Below are 19,515 nucleotides of genomic sequence, written 5' to 3' on the forward strand. Positions count from 1 at the left end.
AATACAGCCTACAGGTCCAGTCCTCAAAGTAGCCTCATCACAAGATCAGCCCCAGAGCAAACCGTCCAGCCCGCGCCTCCTGGTTACAAGAACCTGAGTTTAAACAGAACACAAATGCTGGAGGAAGAGGGGACGCCTTGCTTTGGTTTGTGTTACCATTTAGCTGGGGCGGGGACTGTGTTGTTTAAGTGTGTGATTAGAAACAGTTGGCGGTATAGTGGGCCCGAGAGCCCCGCGTCTCCCCATCACTGAGGATTCACCTGTGGGCTATGAGGGCGTCCACGGGAAGACCTCCCTGCTTCACGGAAACTTGATTTCCTGCTAGCTCTCCAACGACTGTGTCCGTCAGAGGTGTCAGTGTGCCGACAGGGGACGGGAGGGGTGGAGGAGCGGGGATGGTGGCCAATGGTGGCCAGTGGCGCCCAGCTGGGCCCCTGCCCCTACCTGCTGGGCCTGCTGCAGCAGCTCCATGCGCTCCCGCAAGATCTGGCTGTCAAACTCCCGGCTCTGCCGCAGGATCTGCCTGCGCAGCTTCTCCACGGCGGCCTGCAGGTCCTCCCGCTGGCCCTCGCTCAGCGCCTCGCTGGCCCGCCGCCCCGGCTCCTGCTGCAGTGCATCGTACAGCGTGGCCTCCAGCTCCTGGATTTTCTGAGCGGCCCAAATCACACAGACAGTGGGAGGTCACAGGTGGGTGGACGGGAACCCCTAGGACACTGCAGCCGAGCGAGGCCCAGCTGGGGGATCTTGGGCAGGGAGGGGAGGCATGCAGGGGCCGAGCAGAGCGGCCAGCGGCCTCGGGGGTGGGCATGGGGGCGAGGGAGCCCCTTTCAGCCCTGTGCACATGGTTTTGAGAACACTTCTTAACTCTGTTCAATCAAGACACCGTGCTCTGTACAGGAGGGGACTAGGGCAATAAGAAGAAATAGTCATAACCGCCCCTTAAGATGTGTGATTCAGAGAGGTTTGACTCAACTGGTCTTTATTTTTGTCTTTGGCTTCCAATTTACTGCCCCCAGCTTGGGAACAAATCTCGCCTTTTATCTTGAGTAGCGTGGAAAATGTGTCCCAAATGCCATGCACTTGGCATTCAGCTGCCTAGTTAGAAAAGCAATTTCAACCCCAAGCAAATGGGGACAGTGTCCTCATTGCTCTCTCCTCCCCCTGAAAAGCAAGACACCCCTGGTTAGCAGAGCACATGAGAGACTAGTAGCCAGGGGAGGAGATCCTTGTGAAAGCTCAGAGTTTTCATCATGAGAGGAAGTTATTTCTTTTCAGCCTCACGGCGAGACACTTAAATACGTTTACCTCATGGGAATATCTAGGGACAGAAGAGAGAAGTATCTCCTTCTCTGCCATCCTAAATCCCCACCCATGTCCCTTGCTAGGAACAGCTCTTTCTCTTCCAAAGACGCTATAGACCAATCACCCATTTTAATGGTAATTGCTGTGAAGACGCAGGAGGAGGTTTGAAGCAGTGGGTCCACACGGGTGGCCCTCTGTGCCTGTGGCCACCTGCTCCTGCAGCCTCCCCGGCTTCAGCATGGCTGTGCTAACCTCCCCCGCAAGGGAATTCCAGGCCCATCAGACCGATCTTAGCCAGCAGGCATCAAATTCCCCTGTCCTGACCCTAGTCGTCGCCCCTGGGAAACTAGAAGGTGGGAATCTGTCCGCTGACACAGCCAAGGGATCCACATGGAGCCGGAGCTTGCCTGTGCCTGCTGGCCGCCCCCTCCCCCTGCAGCAGCTGGGCTCCTAGGAGACCCGCATGTGGCCAGCTTCCAGCCAGGACCCCACCATCCAATTCTGGAAGCTCCACTGTGGCCTTGCACCATCTCACTCAGCTCAACGACAAAGGAACACAGGTGTGACTTTGGCACCTGCTGTCCTCCCTTCTGCCCGCGGCCACGGCACTGCCACCCTCTGGAGACTTTTCTTCCCTGACCGTTCAGATCAGCCGAGCGCTGATCACAGCTCCAATCTCGTCATGTGCCTGAAAGCCCACTTGAGGCTTTGGAATATTCTTTGGGTAAGAATGTCATTTCTACCCAGTGGCAGGATCAGCACGCCCAGGGGCCTCCTCTGTGGAACCTGGACTCAGGGTCCCCAAGGGCCTTTCTGCACATGGCACTTAGAGAGCCAAAGGAGGACACCAATTTTCCAAAGTGCGTTGGGAAACACCCATCTTGCAAGATGTCCCTTGAGAGAGGGCCCCAAGAACCACTGAACTTGGACATGGCTTGCTCTGTTCCTCTTGAAGTCTCAGCCCATCCTTTAGGACCCAAGAAGTCCTCAGAGTTTTCCAAACTTACTCTCCGGCAGCCTCTCCCTCCTTTTGGGGCCATGCGTTTCTACGTTATCTCCTGAAATCATATTCCTCAGAACTTTCTGGGGAAGGCCAGGGAAGGACAGAGGTGGTGTATAGTGCAGCGGCAAAGGGCGCTTGCAAAAGGATGGAGAATGGACAGAATCAAGGAAAACCCAAAAAAGTGAAAGAGGGAAGAAAAGGATGAGTGTTTTCATTCCTAAATTGCCCTTAACAGCACGTGCCCAGAAGTAAGAACCGAATGGGAAAATGCCACTTCTTGATGAGGCTCAAACCGTCCTGACCTTCTCCATCTGCTGCCCCCTGCCCTGGGGATTCAAGCCTCAGAGCCTGGATACAAAGGCTCGAGGGTCGCAGCGAGGTGGACCAGCCTTCACATCCAGAATCTCCCACCTGTGCTAAGCCCAGCGTCCTACTCTCTGTCTTCATGGAGACGGGGACTTTTAGTTATTGATTCTGCATTGCTTAGGTACAAACCCACTTTGTAAAATGATTTTAGCTACAAATGACCTGAGCAAAGCCTTGCTCCAGACTCTATATACTCACTGCTTCTTCCTGCAAGAGCGGTGTTGAACTCCAAGTGCGCTCTGCTGTGAGGACATCCTGGAAATGCCCCCTCAAAGCCATAGGAACCTGAGCATGGTCCCACCTCATGTTCATCACCAGTAAGTCCAGAACCAGTTCTGTGACCCAGGCGCAATGCTGCACAGGACCTCACAACAAGTAATTCTTGTTCTGATCGTCACCCACCCTCCACTCATGGCTTTACCTTTGTTCCTCTGTGACTGTCTCTTTTTGCTATTTACGGGAAAACTTGCTCTGGGCTTTAAGCATAAATAAATATTAATAAGAAATATTAATAAGCAGAAAGTTTCTTTTCCTTCATCTCCAATGATTACTAGAACTGAATAAGTATGCCCAAAGAAACCACCAAGCTAACTAAATGCTTTTGAAAAATCATGACTGATTTGGAAAAAGTGACAATTTATCTGTATGGTCATTCGGGTTGAAACCAGTCGAAAATGTGGAGATGGCATCGGTATCGCGCCACGCGGCATTTCAAGGACCCCAAATGTGCCGTCAGCCCCAAAAGGAAGAGCAGCCTGTAATGCTGAGTCTAAAGAATCAGAACATGCAACCCACTTCCGGTCCTACCAGGTAAGCCTGGTCGAGGGCTTGCTTCCGGTAGTCTAGCTCCTCCTCCAGGTAGCCCTTCTGCCTGCTGAATAGGTCCTGAAAAAGAGCAGGTGCCCAAGGTCAAGGTCAGTGTGAGAAGCCATCACCGGGCAGCTCTTCAGAGCCAACCTTCTCACATTTGATGGACAGTGACGGTCCCACCGAGTTGGGGACCTGCCAGGCGCTTGGGTGAGAAGGGATGTCAGGTCTGCCCTGCTTGCTCCTGCGTGAATCCCCAGCAGGAGCCTCGCTGGCCCAGGAGCCTTGATCAAGCCTGTCCCAACTCCTCCCAGCTTCCTTCCTCTCAGGTGTCTGACCTGGTTCCCACGCCCCGGGCTACAGGAATCCTTCTCGATTCCTCTTGTCACATCCCGGTGGACCCTGGATGCGGCTGGTTCTCAGATGTGGCTCTTCTTCCCCACACCAGTGGCATCACCCACCTCCTGATTACTCTCCCTGCTGCACGCATCCTCCCCACTCTCTGGTCACTCAGTCCCTGAAAGCGTGATCTCTCCGAAACCCAAATCTCTTTTTTATTACTGATCGGAGGGTTTCAGGTTTAGAGCTCAGCTGTTGCAGCCACTTGATTTTATAGAGGAGGAAACAGAGGGCCAGAGAGGACCAGTGCCTTGCCCTAGATGCCACAGTTCACTGGTGACAGAGGTGGGACTAGACACCCAGGCCCGGTGATTCAGCCCAGGGCTCTTCCCACCCAACACGCTGCTTCCAGGCCTTAGGCTCTTCCTTGGTCCTTCCCCTCTCATTTCTACTTAGAAAACTCGATTTGGTCTTTGAAGGCTCAAGAACCCTCTCTTCTGGGAAGACTTCTCTGACATCCCCAGGCTGGGGAAGATGGATCCCGCTGTACACTCACGGCACCTGGTGAAGAGCTGGCATCACTGTTTATCAGGTACCGCGTGTGCCCAGCACAGCGTGAAAACGGGCCATGTGTCCAGTATCTCTCATCCCTATGGCCCAGCGAGGCGGAGATAGGAAACCCCATTAGCAATGAGGAAGCAAAGTCCAGTGTGTCTCTCCCAAACTCATGGCCAAGAAGGGGCAAGTGAAGCCTGGAGCTCCACCTTGGTGTGCCTGAGCCCCTGGTCCATGTGCCCCCTACCACCAAAGTGCCTCCCCTAATGTTCCCACACGACGCTGCCGCTGCCAGCTCCCGCGCATACACCCCCAAGGGCTTGCAGGCTAGACAAGGCAGGGACCCCGCTATTCATTACTGAACCCCTAATCCTGACATAGTGTCCAGGAGAGCAGAGGCTCCAAAAATATGTATCAAGTGAATAACTGAGTGAATGGATGATACTTAACAGAACAGCCACGAGAGCAAAAGCAAAATTTAGCAATGCATTGCAAATCAATACGAAACACACGCCAAGCCTTCCTGGGAAGCGAATTCTCTGAGCTGCCAACCCCCCTCCCTCCTAGGGGGTTGCATCTCTTACCTTCTCTTTCTCCAAGTCTAGCATCTTCTGGGTCAGGGCCGCCTCCGTTCCCTCTATTTGCTTCAGCCACTGGAAAACAGCAGGGACAGAGCGCACAGCTAGTGAGAACAAGAGCTCCCTGGGGGCCGTCCTCCAAGAGGAGGCTCCTGGCCCGGAGAGGGTCCCCATCATGTCCCAAGGTGGTCCTCGAAATGGAATTTCCAAGTCCATCCCAATGTTTCAGCTTCGACAGATGTTAGCACAGGGATCGTGGGTACACACACGTGCGTACGTGCATGCAGGTAGGTGTGGGGTGTGAGCCCAGGCAAGCCTGTAAGTGGGAGAGGTTGTGGGTGTGCGTGGTGGATACACGAGGAAGGCTGCGAGTGTGTGCCCTGGGATCCCCGCAGCCGGGCGGGCGAGCCTCCCTGGGTTCTACCCTGCCGAGCGCTGTGCTGGCGGCTTCACGCCTGGGACCTCGTCCGGCCCCCTCATGACCACCCCATGGAGAAGGCAGCATCTCCCCATTTAGCAGGTGAAGACATGGCAGCTGAGTTAAGTCACTTGTCCAAGGTCACACAGGTGAGAAGTGGGGATTTCGAACCCAGCCTGCGGGACTGCACCCCTGCAGCCACTGGGGCGTGTCTGAGCAGCTGGGGGCACCACGGGGTGCAGGCGTGAAAGGGGGTCTGGCCGTGCAGGGTGTGAGGGCCTGAGAGCACGGGCGGGGGCACCTGCCATGGGCTGGTGATGGGGGTCCGTCTGCCTGTTCTCAGGTCTGGGAGGGGGTGAGCAGGAGGCGAGCCGCTGTTCCTCAGGTGTAGGCACGTGGGTGTCTCTTTCGAGGAGCCCACCTGAGACACGGTGGGAGGTCCACACACCTGGCTAATGCCCTGTGGGGACGTTTTAGGTTTTAGGGGTGTCAGTTTGACAACATGTATAAATGTGTATATTCAACCTCCTCGTTGCTAAAGCCATCGGACGACCTCCCTGCCGTGGGCCTGCCTGCTGCCCAGCTGTGGACGCGCCCCTTCCCGACGGCCCAGACCCTTCCTCCTCCTCCTCCTCTGGCTGCGGCTGCCCGTCCTGGACTCTTGGCGCCCTTTTCAAAGGCCCCACCCTTGCCCATCCCCTCTCCTCAGCACTCCCCTGGGGGTACCACCCTCCCCTATGCTCTCTCCCTCTCTGAAACGTCCCCCTCCAGCCCAGATCTGCCCCCCACACCCCGATGCTTCAAGCTCCCTGAGAAAGGGCTTCCCTCGAACGGGAAGAGCCCCAGCTCACCTTGACTGGGGAACTGGGAGCAGCCACGGCTCCTCCCCCTTCACTTCCCAAACGTTGTTTCTACCCCCTCCCGTTTCAAAACCCCACCCACCACACTCCACAACCACCACCCAGCGCAGGCCCCCTCTCAGCCCTCAGGCTCACGTCGGACCCCAAATCCCCTTCTGCCTACCAGCCAGCGTGTTCTCTCCAAACACTTAGCGTCTCTCATGGACCTTCCCTGCTCCCACTGAAAGCCTCCCCAAGGAGATCTCATCGCTCCTGACAATGGCTGGGGGACCAGCCATGCCTTCCCTCACCTCAGGGCCTTTGCACATGCTGCTCTCTCTGCCTGGAACATCACCACCTCTCCCATCCCCAGCTTCAGCCCCAGGCCTTTTTACCTGCTCAGCCTCTGGACCTGAGTTAGCTGTCGCCTCCTCCAGGAAGCCTGCCCGGCTTCCTGAGTCTGTGGGGCCTGGTGCCCTCCATGGATCCCCTGTCACAGCACTCACCTGACAGATTGCTGTTTCCCTTTTCCCACGACATGGGATGTGTTCTGTTAAATTTCCTTACCCTGCACAGGGCCTGGCGTGAGGCAAGCACCTAATAGACGTTTGCTTAGGGAAGGAGGATGCAGGGGTCTGGAGGTCTGTGGGGTGTGTTCTGGCTCCATAGTGGGAACGAACAAGCCTAGATAAAGCTCCGCCCACAGAGCCTCCCCGCTAAAGTCCATGTTAGCATGGCCCCCAAGAGCGGCCCCAGAGCCAGCCGCAGAAGCAGGCACCCAATGCAGCATTGCTTTAGACGGTGCTGAGCCGGTGTGCAATGTCTTAGAAACAGGTAAGCATATTTTTGACAAGGAATGAAAAATATTTCGTTTTTTACTATCCTAATGCAAGCAGTCATAAAATGAATAAAATAAAATGGAAAAAAAATTCCAGTTTTGAATCACTACAAGCTGCTCTTAGGTTTTGTAGAACAAAATGTCCAGTTTTTTCTCATTGTTAAAAAACAAAGATTTGACAGGCATATTATGCACATAAAGAAAAAACTTGACAGGTCCTCTTCAGCCACTGGGAGAGTAAAGTGAGAACAGAAAATGCTGGCCCTGGGCCTCCTGGGCGTGTGAGGGCATGGATTTCTTATCGGAGTCCGGCCAGATGTCTATGGGGCCTCGCTCTGGGGTGAGAACCTGGGGAGTGGAGACAGGGTGCCTGCCTGCCCCCAAACCCTCAGGGAGAAGTGAGTCAGCCCACAGGGCACGGGAAGAGGACTCTCGTGGGAGGTGTGGCTGGTGCACCTCCGCCCCAACCGGCACTTTGCCCACAGGTGCAGGACCCTGATCTCAGAGCTGGGGAATGGGGAACCTCCCCCCTCTAACCCTCAACCCTCCCTTCAGAGAAGGGTCCTAAGGCCTTGACGCTGGGCCAACTATTAGAAAGCTTGCCTGTGGCCTAAGCTGCCTCTTCTCGTCTGTTGTTACCAGTAAGAGCGTGGATTTTTGAAAACTTCCATCTTTCTGATTGATCTTGAACTCGAGGGAGCAGAGGCATGACTTGTGATCACTTGTAAGTCCCCCTGACGCCCCATGTTCTCTGCTCAGCATGTGTGCTGTGTGTTTGGGTTGAGGCAGCAAGGCGACGTCCCCAATCTTGGACTCCGCTAAACAGAGGCGGGTCTGGAGGGCGCTGAGATGGGCCGGCATGTGTTTCTCTGAACCTTCCAGACAGAGCAGGGCTTCCCCAGGTGGTGATGGGAGGAGGGCAAGCGCCCAGGGCAAGATGCCATTTGCAGCAAGAATGCCAAGGGACATGCGAACTAGTTTGAGTCGCACTTCGTGACTCAAAGGAGTCTTGAAAGGAGCCTTGTGCTCCTAAGTAGAAAATGGAAGTGGACCTCAGTACCGCCAGTCAGATACCAGTACTGAATCGCAATTTTTTAAATGAGGTATAACTTGGTTGAGGGGGGTTGACTGAGGACGTCGCAGGGGCCTCTGAGCCCCACTGCGAGATTTTCTTCGCACCCATCAGCCCCAGGGTGACCAACTCGCCCCCGTTTGCCTGGAACTGTCCCCGTTTCGGCACTGAAAGTCCCATGCATCCTGGGGAAACCGGACAGTCGGACACCCTGGCTGTCCTGTAGGTGCTCCCAGGGGAGTCCCGTTGACCGACTTTTCTTCCGGGGGTGCACTCAGCACTGAGTTCTCTCCACGGGGGAGACACAGCACCTCCCGAACACTGGGCCTTCAATCACAGACATGCGGCAGAGCTAGTGTCCCTGAGGATATGAGGCAACACCAGTCTAAGTCCAGTCCCCACAGACTGTCCCAAATGGGGAACTGGGCCCCTCTCACCTGGTCCAGAGTCGGGCCTCTAAAGGCCAGCGCCGGGCACCGCCTCTCCTGCCACCACCCTTGTGGGATTTCGGGAGGAGCTGGCAGGCCAGGGCAGCAGAGCGTAGCGCCAGCCAGCCAGCTTGGCAGGGCTCTGTGGTCATTGGCAGACAGGCAGCAGCCGGCAGGGGCTGGTACAGGTGGGCACGGGGTGGGCGACAGGGTGAAAGCAGACAGCAGCCGCATGCCAGGCAGGCCCCGTGTCCTCTGTGTCCAGGGACCCGTGCTGCTAACCTTGCACAGTTGTGGAGAAGAAGAGGAGCCCTGAAAGCCTGAGCTGGGGCCAAGGCCGTGGGTCTGGAACCTGGTGTGGGGAGGAGAGTGTCGGGAAGGGCCCGGGGCGGGAGAACTCGGTAACTGGCAGAGGGCTGGGGATTCCCGACAGTCTGCCCCCCTCCAGGAGTCTCTGGGGGCAGGAGAGAGGGAGAGCCCCCTCCCCAGGACCACTGCCCCAGCCCCACCCCGAGTCCCTGGCAGTCGCTGCTCTTTGCTCACTGACCACAACCATCGCTCAAACACCTCTCAGTCCCCAGCCTTGCCCCAGGTGCTCGGCAGCGAGGCTCGGTCCTGTTTAGAAGTGCCGTGTCCTGGAGTCCTGACACTAGCTCTGCAAGGCTCGCGGCTCAGAGGGAGGAAGGCGCTGGCCTGCAGCAGCCCCTGCAGTTGGCGGGTTGCGGGGGGCTAAGAGCCAGCCCAGGAGGGGCCTCTGGGGGATAAGGAAGGAGGCCTGGGTCTGGCATCGCCACGTCCTCCGGGCGCGCTGGGCGCTGGGCGCTGGGAGGCTCGTTCTCAGTGAACGTTGGCGTGAACGAGGAATAAACTGGAAGTGTCTGCTGGGCTCTCTGCGTGACCCCCTGGAGGCTACGCTGTAGCCTTTGGCTCTCCTGGTGAGAGGGATGCTTACTGAACGCACACTTACCATCACCTTTATCTGAGGGGCCACCAGCCAGCCAGGTATGAGTCATCCTCATCTCCCGACCCACCTGAGGACACAGACTCAGCCAGGTGACAGTAGCAGTGATGTGGGCATCGCCACTTAACCACCTGTGTGACCTCAGCAAGGGTCTGCCATAAGTCTGTTACCAACGTCTAGTGCCCTGTACTCGGGGAAGGATGGACAGGTGCTCAGGGAAGAAAACTATATTTTAAATGCCCTTCCAAAGATTCTGGAAGGAATCCTGATTAAGATCATGAAGACTTCATCAAGATATAAGTAGCACTTTAAAGTTTAACTCATGTGCTTTCAAAGAAAAAGATCTATAGACCAGACTACATTAACAAGTTGGATATGCCTAAAACACCCTAAATTAATGGAAAAGGCAAACCAGGATATATTTTTAATAAATACGGCAGTAAGTTATTATATTTAGTATGTAAAGCACATAGATAAGTCAGTAAGAAAAACCATAGTTATGACCAAATACGTATTAAGTAAGTGAATAGATGAATGCATGATTGAATTAATGTATGAATGAATAAGTAACAAAGAAGGGCAATGGAATGTAATTATGATTCACAAGAAAGAAGAAAATGGATAATACACAAAAATCCATTATCACTAGCACTCAAATAAATGAAAATTAAAATAATGACATCATATAATTTCTGCCTATCCTATCAGCAGAGTTCTTAGTGGTGATATATGCCTTGTTGAACAAGAAACCGGCAGCGGTAACACTCAGGTAGAGGGGAATTGGTACCACTTTTCTGGAAAACGTTTGACAGCATGAAAGCTCTTAAAAACTCTCTTACCCATCAGCCCAGTGATTCCACTTCTAGACTCTATCCTGTAGAAGTGTTTTAATATGTAGATAGAAACTTATGGGTAAAGACGCTCATCGCTGCATGATGGTAAATAGAAAAAAAGAGCAGAAACGCCCTCAATATCTTAACAGCGAAAGAATCAGCACCGAGCGTGTGGCTATAGGTGGAATGATGCAGGGCCGTTCATTCTCATGGTGGAAGCTTATGAAGCAGGATTAAAAACTCAAGTATGATCCTGACCAAGTTTTTTAAAAGGGCGTGGGAAAAAACTGGAAGGAAATAGCCCAACTGTCGCAGATGGTTTCCTTGAAGGGGGTTTTGATTTCCTTTCACGGTCTCTAAGTTTTCTACCGTAAGTATGAGTGACGTTAATCAGAAAACAAAAAGGCATGCACGTGCGCATGCAGACACAGACAGACCAGAACCATGCTTCCAGAACAAAGCGAGACGCCAATGTACAGTTTCTTGTATGGTGCCGGGAAGCTCAGACACGGTGTATGGACAGAAATGCCGCTGGGCTCTACCTTTTCACACAGGGCAAGCACAGTTCCAGCCTGGATTATTGCAACCTGTTCTTCATTTCTCAAATTCTAAAACACAAAAATGGGCAAGGGCATTTTACACTGATCTCACATCACGTGCAGACAGTCAGCCCTACACAACGCTGACAGCGGCCTCCCCAGGGTCAGCCCCACTCACTGACGGGACCAGATGTGACATATCTGAGGACTGGCCCTCGGGGTGGGAATGTCTCATGTAGTGGCACTGAGCCTTTTAGAAATAGGGCCTCGCTCAAGCTGATCTTTTGAGAAGGCAGAAGTCTCACTTTCTGATTTCAGAAACCTCGACTGATTCCACTTTCTTCCTGGACATTCATTTTTAGGCTTTCTCCCCCCTCATCACTCACGGGCTATCAGGACGATCTAACTTCAGAACCCCACTTCTGATGGATGTGGACCCAGCCACCCACGCAGGAATGTGGCCATACAAAAGCCTTACATTGTACTTAGTAGATCTCTTAAATTAGGAAGAAATTAAAACGAAACGAAACAAAAGCCACACAGAGTACACCCGAATCAAAACAAGAACACGAAACCGGAAACCGATCGCTCATAGTTACCCCATTATCGCCAAGGATATCTAATTTCTTCATAAGTTCAGAAATATTCACATCCTGGAAAAGATGTCCAACGTTCATTTTGTGTGAGCTACAAAGACCATGCACACCAATCTAGGGCCTCAGCCCTCAGTCCTCGATAAGACACCTCTCCCTTTCTCGTCTCTTAGAGCCTAAGGCCGGGCACAGAGTTACTCTTAGCAGTTCCTTCAGGGAGGGAGGGAGGACTGGTAACTGCTGCGCATTGGCTGAGTTTTACGCCAGCACAAACACCGCTTTCTAGAAAGGCTCACGGAATCCTGTGGGTCAGAAGGACCCCTCTGTGCCCGCGGGCCTAGCGGGACTCCAGGGTCACGGCAAACACTGAGCTGCTAGAACGACCACAGCTACTGTCTCTAGAATACTCAGCACACTCTGGGCACTGCACTGAGCCCTTCATGTTCACTATCTAATTTAACTGTCACACCCACTTCACGGTGTGGGTGTTGCCACTCAGCTCTCCTAGATGAAGAGACTGAGGGTCAGAGAGGTTACAGGCCAGAGCTGGGAAGTAGCCAAGCTGTTACCTTCAAGGCTGCATCCCAAGGCTCTGCTCTTTTAACATGAGTACAGGTAGAGTAACCTTTGGTGACCCACTGGAATAATGAACTCTGACTTTCAAAATATAGTGGAGGGACGGGGGTATCTTGTTAAAATCATTTCTACCCCTGGCACCGGCACACGATCCCCTTTCCAGCTGAGCCTAGCGTTTGAGCAGGCTGTGGCCGTAGTAGAGCGGGGGCACCCCCCAGGCACGCTACCTTAACTCCTTCCTGGTGACAGAACAGCTGGAGGGCGCTGCTGTTGTTCTCGGGGAAGGTGCTGATTTGGAGGTTAAATGCTGGCGACCTCCGCTCTCTCTCCTGGGGAAAAGATTTGGTTTAAAAACAGAACTTTATTGGATTATTTACCACTTGCCATTTTCCCACGTTACTCAGCAAAAACCAACGAATTCCAGTTGGCAAAGGTGTTACTAGAAAGCACGCATTCAGGCTACAATCTTGATGGAGACTGTGTCCTGTCTGCACCACAGTGGATCTCCTGTGGACACGGGGTTACTTCTTAATCTAATCAGCTGGGAAGAAGTGGTTAGCAGAGTGTCCTGAGTTAACCTGCTGATGGAAGCTCAGGAAGTCACACTATCATCATGAAATACTCGGGAAGAACAAGCGCGTGAAATTTCAACAGAAATCATCGTTATCTCATTTCATCCTCACACAACCCCATGAGGCAGCCATGACTGCCTCCGTTTTGTGGACAAAGAGAAGGAGGCTGGGGAGGCAGAGACCCCCGAGGTCCCACATGAGTGAGTGGCAGGGCCAGGACCCTGACCCTGGCTTCACATCTTTTTCAATATAATCTGCTGACTTTGTTCACAATTTGTTTTTGAACCGCACTAACACTGCAATGATCATTCTACCTCTGCCTTAGATTAATAGTCAAATCTCAACTACTCAGGAGGGAGAGCAAGCATTTTCCCAGAAGCAGTACATTAATCATGTGTAAAGTGACAAGTTTTTAAAAAGGACAGGAGAAGCCCAATTACTTACAGAAATAAAATACAGCAGCAGAATAGTACTCTGGTCTCAAATGTGTTTTCTACACAGAGCTGCCTTTAAACCCTGAGCAATGGACAGGTCAGCCAGCAGAGAAGACCTTTTCCAAATGATACCTTGAAATCAAACTGCTTTTATTTTCTCAAAATTATGGTAAGTAAGCTTGCCTTGGACCATGCCTGCAGAACCTAGCTACAGAACCAATGGGCTTCTTTACCCATTCAACTAAGAAATGTAGCCAAGATGAGCACCAGATGGCAGGTCTTAAGCAGATGCTCTAAAGGAGAGAGGAAGGGTGGGGCCATTAATTCAATTAATTTCCACCAAGCCCCAATCTGCCTAACCTGGTTTGAATCGGTTTAGATAGAAAACCTTATTAGACAAGAACACCACAATTCACAATGGTTCTGTGCTACAGATGCCTTTCCTACCTGTAATGCTTACTTAAATGGGGTCTCCACAGAAAAGGTGACAAAAGAAAGCTCATGTTTTATATGAACAAAAGGCAAAAGACTGGTTTCCAATGGCTCCAAAGGATGGTGGAGACACTCAAAGAAAGTTCTAGTAAAGCGACCGATGCTTATGGAATTCTCATGAGAAAGACACAAAGAGACGTGAAAGGTTTTCTAACAGTGGCAGTAGTATTAACCATGACCTTTCCTAACTTCTACTCCTGCTGCATGAATGAAGGAAGGACTCAGTTCAGGTTCAAGCAAGAGCTGAGTTGCACGGCAACACTTGGTTCTGAGATATTCAGGCCACGGTCCATGTCAGCACAACAAAGAACAAGATGGGAAGTTCCAGTGCAAGCAGAATTTTAACTGAGGCCGGGAGGAGAAAACAAAATCAGAGAAACACCAACATTGCCAAGGAGCTCGCTTTTACTGAGGGTTCTGGACATGCAAAGGCTTCAGCGGAGGGACAGCAGAGCCGTGTCACCACAGATGCTTAGAGAAAACCAGTCACAAACTCAGGTGATGTCTCACAGGTTGATGATTTTTAAATGGAAACAAACAAAAAAGGAGTATGAAGTGGTAGCAAGGCAATACAGTAACACACCCGAGGCAAAGTTCCAGTAGGAAGCAATAGTCCCATCAATACCCCTCACACTGGGTCCAACTCCGTGTATGTGGGAAGTCACTGAAGATTTGGGACAAGATTTCTACCTGTGAACAACATCCAATCTCCCTTCACGCTAAAGAGTCATTCTGAGTTGCCGTTTGAGTTACAAACAACAATTGTGTTAGTCCAACACTGCTTGCCATGTCTGTATTCACCGCATCAAGGAGTTGGAACGTTACGAGCTTTCTCAACCGCCTATGCAAATACTTTCTTTTACCCTGTTTACTTACCTTGTGTTTACCTTGGCAAATAGAAAATGGGCCAAACTAGCAGTAAACACATTATAGAGTCAGCTGCGGGCCAGGTCAGACCCCGCTCTCTCAAAAGGTGAGATTCATGCATGCAAGGTCACTTAAAAAGGTGTGTTATTAATTGCAACAGTGCTTCTGTCCGGGTTTGCAGAATGCATACCAGGTGACTATGCATGCAAGAAGGAAGTAGTTATGGAAATGAAACACAAATAAAAAAGGCAAAATATTGCAAAAACAAATTATTTTATTAAGTGCAAAAACAAGCCGTAGGCAATAAATATATTAGCTCTGGTACATGTCCAAAGACTTCGGTGAGCATTCTCTCCAGAACATATTAAGGCAGTGAAATTATTCTGAACATACAGATTTAAAAAAAAAAAGAAAAGAAAGCAAGTGTCACACGTCCCCTTACACATGCTTGAAAACATCTGGGACTTTACATGAATTTCAGTTTGGGCTCAAAGAGAATGTCTGCTCCGTTTGAGAGTTTACAACAGATAGAGTCTCTTACTTCGAGCTCTAGCACTCTGAACTCTAACAGCTCATTCTGATCCTTCGCGTCTTGCATTTCGTTCTTCAGCTGGTTCTCTTCCATTTCCAGCCTGTAAATCTGGAGCAGAAATACCTGTGGGTTAACGGGTGGGAGAACCACTGTCTCTCACCAGGGGCCATGAGAATGTGTCCCTCGATCACAGACCCCCTCGGTGTTGGCCTGAGGACACAGGGGCTGTCATCAGGGGGCGGGTGGGAAGGGGAGGCTTTCAGCGAGTGGGTGAAGAAGGCCTTTTCTGCTCCGGGAGCTGGGGATGGCACAGACGGAGGCCGCGCCTGCTGCGCCCCTGCGGCCCCGAGCCTGGCCCAGCACGGGGGCCAGATGTTTGCTGAATACACGAATGGTGGGGAAACTGAGGCATGAAGCGATTAAGTCCCGTCCCCAAGGTCAGTCGTGGGGGAAGCAACAGTGATCCCCGAGCTTGTCTGAGTTCCTTCCGACCTGGCCCCCCAGTCAGCCCACCCAGAGTCCGGCAGGAAGGCACCCTGTACTCCCCAGAGTGCTCCTATGGGGAGCCCGAATGGTAGCAGATCTCCCCAAAGCACAGTCTGGGAGGGGGATGGCCTGGGTCCCAACCCCCCTGGGAGACCCTGGGCCAGCTACGTAGCTGTCGGTACCTTAGAGGCAAACAGCAGCCCCCCCCACTAGGCTGCCTGCGGTGAGACTAAGACAATGCATGGAAACGAGGGCCCCGGTGGGTCACGGTCACCTTTACTCCCTCCTGTCTCTACTGGGGTGGTACCGCCCCACCCCCGGGAGACATTTGGAAACACTGTGAGAGCCTTCCGTGTCTCCCAATATAGCGAGCAGGACCAAGGATACAAAATCTCTCCCTACGCACGGGGCTGCCTCGCAGGACAATGACCAGTCCTGTCCCAATGCCCCAGATGCTGTTGAGAGACATGGGACAATGGATGGCCACACAGCGGGCCAGTGCAGAGCTGGGACAGGGCCGCGGCCCCCCACCCAAGGGGGCAAGGCTGGGCTCATACAGTTGGGGCATTCTAGGATGCTTAGAAGCTACGGCCTAACCCAGGTCCAATTCCACTAGTACGGGAGGTGCAGAACAAGCAAATCTATCGGGACAGAAAGTAGGTTGCCAGGGACTGCAGGGTGAGAGATGGGGAGTGACTACAAATGAGCACAAGGGATCTTTACGGGAGGCTGAAAAAGTTCTAAAAATTGCATGGTGGCGGGACTTCCCTGGCGGTCCAGTGGTTAAGACTCCACACTTCCACTACAGGGGGCACGGGTTTGATCCCTGGTTGGGGAACTAAGATCCTGCATGCCGTGCAGCACAGCCAAAAAATTTTTTAAAAGATAAAAATGGCATTGTGGGGATGGTTGCATGACTCAGTAAATTTACTTAAAAAAAAAAAGCACTAATTGTTCACAAATAAGAAAAAAATAAAGCTAAAGTCTTGTCCCGAAGCTATAGACCTACTCGCCAAGCTGACTCCTTGAGAGAGCTCTGTCAAGTTCCTTGACCAGAAAGTTCCATGACCAGAGAGGGAAGGCCAGGCTCAGCTCTGCCAGCGCCACGGCCTCCGGTCCATGAATTGGACTATGACCGCCGAGGGCCTGCTTGCCAACCAGTGCCTCAGGCCCATGCACGGGGAGCAGGCGGGGGAGGAGGTCTGGAACCCAGGGCAATGGCAGAGGTGGCCTGGAAGCCCAGCATCAGAAGAATGGGCAGCCCCAGTCATGCCTGCAGCATGCTCTAACCCAGTTCTGTGGACCCCGCCCCAGAGGACAGAACCAGGACCCGAGGCCGGGGGCCCCCGGGAGGGGCGCGGGTCCGACCCCTGCGGCCAGAGCAGGCCTCTGAAGCCCATGGGGCTCCGTGACCCCCTGCGGAGGCGTCAGGGTGTCTGCGGCGCATACCACGACCCCCTGCGGAGGCGTCAGGGTGACCCCCTGCGGAGGCGTCAGGGTGTCTGCGGCACATACCTTTTCCAGCAGGTCTTGGTTTGTCCTGATGAGCAGCTGCTTCTCTTCCACCCATTTGGAATCCTAAGGAAAAGTACTAAATATGTTCACACTCATTGAAGCAAACAGACAGCTAAATAACAAATAAAGGGGCAGTGGGAAAGGTCACTTCGTATGAAACTTTCTATGAAAACGTCAGAGAAAAGGACAGCAGTTAGAACGATCGCATCATCCCTCAAAACCTGAAAAAGAGAACCAGCGGGTCTGTGGCGCATCCCTCCTCCACCTCTCATGTTCCTTAAAGCACAGGGAGCGCATCTGTATCACTGACAGAAAAGCACCTGTACGGCGACTGAGCTGGCCCCAACAGACCCTCCCCTGGCTTGTTCTCTGCGGCCCGCAGCCCAGCGCCCAGGCCGCACCTCAAGGGTCTGCCCACACTCAACACACCTGGAGTCATTACAGTAACACATTTCTGCTCATCCTAGACCCTCTGCCCGTGACGCCCTAACCAAGTCTCTTTGCCTGGACAAGTCTTGTCCAGGAACGTTCCAGGAGCACGAGGCGCTAAGTCTGCCTTTACACCAGCATCCTGAGTGCCTAGCATGGTGCTTGGCACACAGCTGGTGCTCAATAAACGCCAGGGGATGGATGAAGGAGTACACGAGGGAACTTTCTTCCTCCCTTCCTTCTACCCAACATTATCACCCTGCGCCATCCCTGGGTTGACACACGTGTAGGTCCCACGAGGCTGAGTCCCTGTGAGGACAGAGCCAGTTCCATTCATCTTTTTTCCTGTGGGAGGTTGTTGGCAACGTCCCTTCCATCTCTGTGCCCCTTTGCAACGTGACTCTGCAGCTCCTTCCATGGAGAGATGCATCTCTTCCTGCAACCTCGAGGCTGGGCGTGCCTGCAGCGTGCTTTGGTGACTGGGATATTAGTGAATGTGACACAGGCAGAGGCGTGGCATGTACTTGTGCTTTGGGGCCTGCCTTTTCTTCCTGCCCCCAGACCACCAGGTAAAGGAGCCAGGGTAGCTTCCTTAAGGATGAGAGACCATAAGAATCTGGCCAACAGCTGGCACCAATGCAAAGACAGGACAGAGAGACCACTGGGGCCATCTATCCCCAATCGATCTACCAACAATGAAGCCTCTAGAATGACCCCAGGTGAGACTAGCAGCAGAACCACCAGCTGAGCCCAACCCAAACTGCTGACCCATAAAACTGTAGCCAAATAAAATTTTTGTTATTGTAAACAACTAAGTTTGGGGGTGATTTGTTAGGCGGCGATAGCTAACTGATACATTATCCCACACACCAAGCCCAGAGCCTGGCGCAGGGCAAGGGCTCTGGTAAGTGCTCACCAAATGAATGGCCATGTGCTCTGTCCCAAACTGGCCTCTTCATTTAGTAGGAACTGAGGGCAGAGCGGGCCCACAAACAGGGCCTAGCACCCTCAGGTAGGAGGTTAACTTATTCGTAGACTGTGGTCGGGTAAGTAACAATCTGTGAGCTCAGCCTGGAAGAGGGAAGCTGAGGTCAACAGCCGGTTAGGACAGGAGTCTGAAAACAGCTTGATCTCTCACCTGGACTCCGCCCAGCTGCTGCTGAGTCTCCCCTTCCCCTATGTGTTAAGTACTATTATTAGCCCCATTTTAAAGATGAGGAACCTGAGGCACAAGAGACCACGTAACTTGCCCAAGGCTGTGCAACAGGTCAGTGGTGGGGCTGGAATGTGGTGGGTTTGCTGCAGCGTGTGCCCTGCACTGCACTCCTGCCTCCGCAGAGGATTCTGGACCATGGTTACGTGACCAGCTCCCAAGGGCTGGCTGCTACCCTGTGCCCAGTCAGTCCTGCATAAATGCTGCCACAGTGAACTGCTCTGTGCAGGCTTGAGTTCCGGTTACTAGCCAGCTGCCTCCATTTGAATGTCAGTCACAACCTGAGCCCTCATCCCACTGACTGGACACCAGACTTAGTTCTAAGCCATTTGCTCCGTAGCTCTTCCTGAGCCCCCGTTAACCCTCCTGGAGCCTCTTACAACCCCTTCCCTTACACCCACCTCCCCACTCCCTGTGTCCCACCGTAGGGCCTCTAGTAGCCCATGCCAGACCTCCTCATGTTACCTCCTGCCCTGGGGTTGAGGCAGTGGTGCCACCACACACTCCACCTGCCCACACACTCCCTGGCACCCTCACAAGAGGCAGGAAGTGTGCCTGTTTAGGCTGAGGCACTGAACAGCCTCTCCTGGCCTCTGTCGAGGAGGATGTGCTAGGGATAGGCCAGTACAAGATGGCGCTGCCTCCAGTGCTGGATCCCTGAGTGACCACATGGAGCGGAGACCCTCTGCCTACAGGAGGACATGCAGCGTGTCCTTACCACAAGGACAGAAACCTTGTGGTAAGCCACTGAGAAGTCCCGGTTATCTCCTTCCACAGAGAGTTCTGACGTGGAGAGCATGGCCCACCCGTACTGACCCCTGGGTTCATGTTGCTTTTAGATGCTAACCTCTGAGAGGCTGGACCTCCACCCAGAGCCCCTCAGGGTCCCCCCACCCCAGGGGATGGGTCTGGGCCCAGGTTTTGCCTC

The 19,515-nt window shown here is 53.0% G+C and overlaps 1 protein-coding gene across 2 annotated transcripts in view; it reads right to left on the reverse strand.

Annotated features, from left to right (window-relative positions):
* The window catches only part of JAKMIP1 (janus kinase and microtubule interacting protein 1), a 128,179-nt gene that overhangs the window by 12,188 nt on the left and 96,476 nt on the right, over window positions 1–19,515 (reverse strand). The window contains exons 13-20 of one of the 2 annotated variants that reach the window (XM_060011810.1): window positions 16,946–17,008; window positions 14,954–15,052; window positions 12,275–12,376; window positions 11,478–11,531; window positions 10,882–10,947; window positions 4,957–5,025; window positions 3,479–3,556; window positions 445–648 (exon numbers count right to left, since the gene is read on the reverse strand). In XM_060011810.1, the coding sequence (XP_059867793.1) occupies window positions 445–648; window positions 3,479–3,556; window positions 4,957–5,025; window positions 10,882–10,947; window positions 11,478–11,531; window positions 12,275–12,376; window positions 14,954–15,052; window positions 16,946–17,008 (735 nt within the window). Of the gene's footprint in view, window positions 1–444; window positions 649–3,478; window positions 3,557–4,956; window positions 5,026–10,881; window positions 10,948–11,477; window positions 11,532–12,274; window positions 12,377–14,568; window positions 15,053–16,945; window positions 17,009–19,515 lie in introns of those variants that run through there. The other variant, XM_060011811.1, reaches the window with a different exon arrangement.

Source organism: Delphinus delphis, chromosome 5, assembly GCF_949987515.2.
Source record: "Delphinus delphis chromosome 5, mDelDel1.2, whole genome shotgun sequence".
Classification (NCBI taxonomy): domain Eukaryota; kingdom Metazoa; phylum Chordata; class Mammalia; order Artiodactyla; family Delphinidae; genus Delphinus; species Delphinus delphis.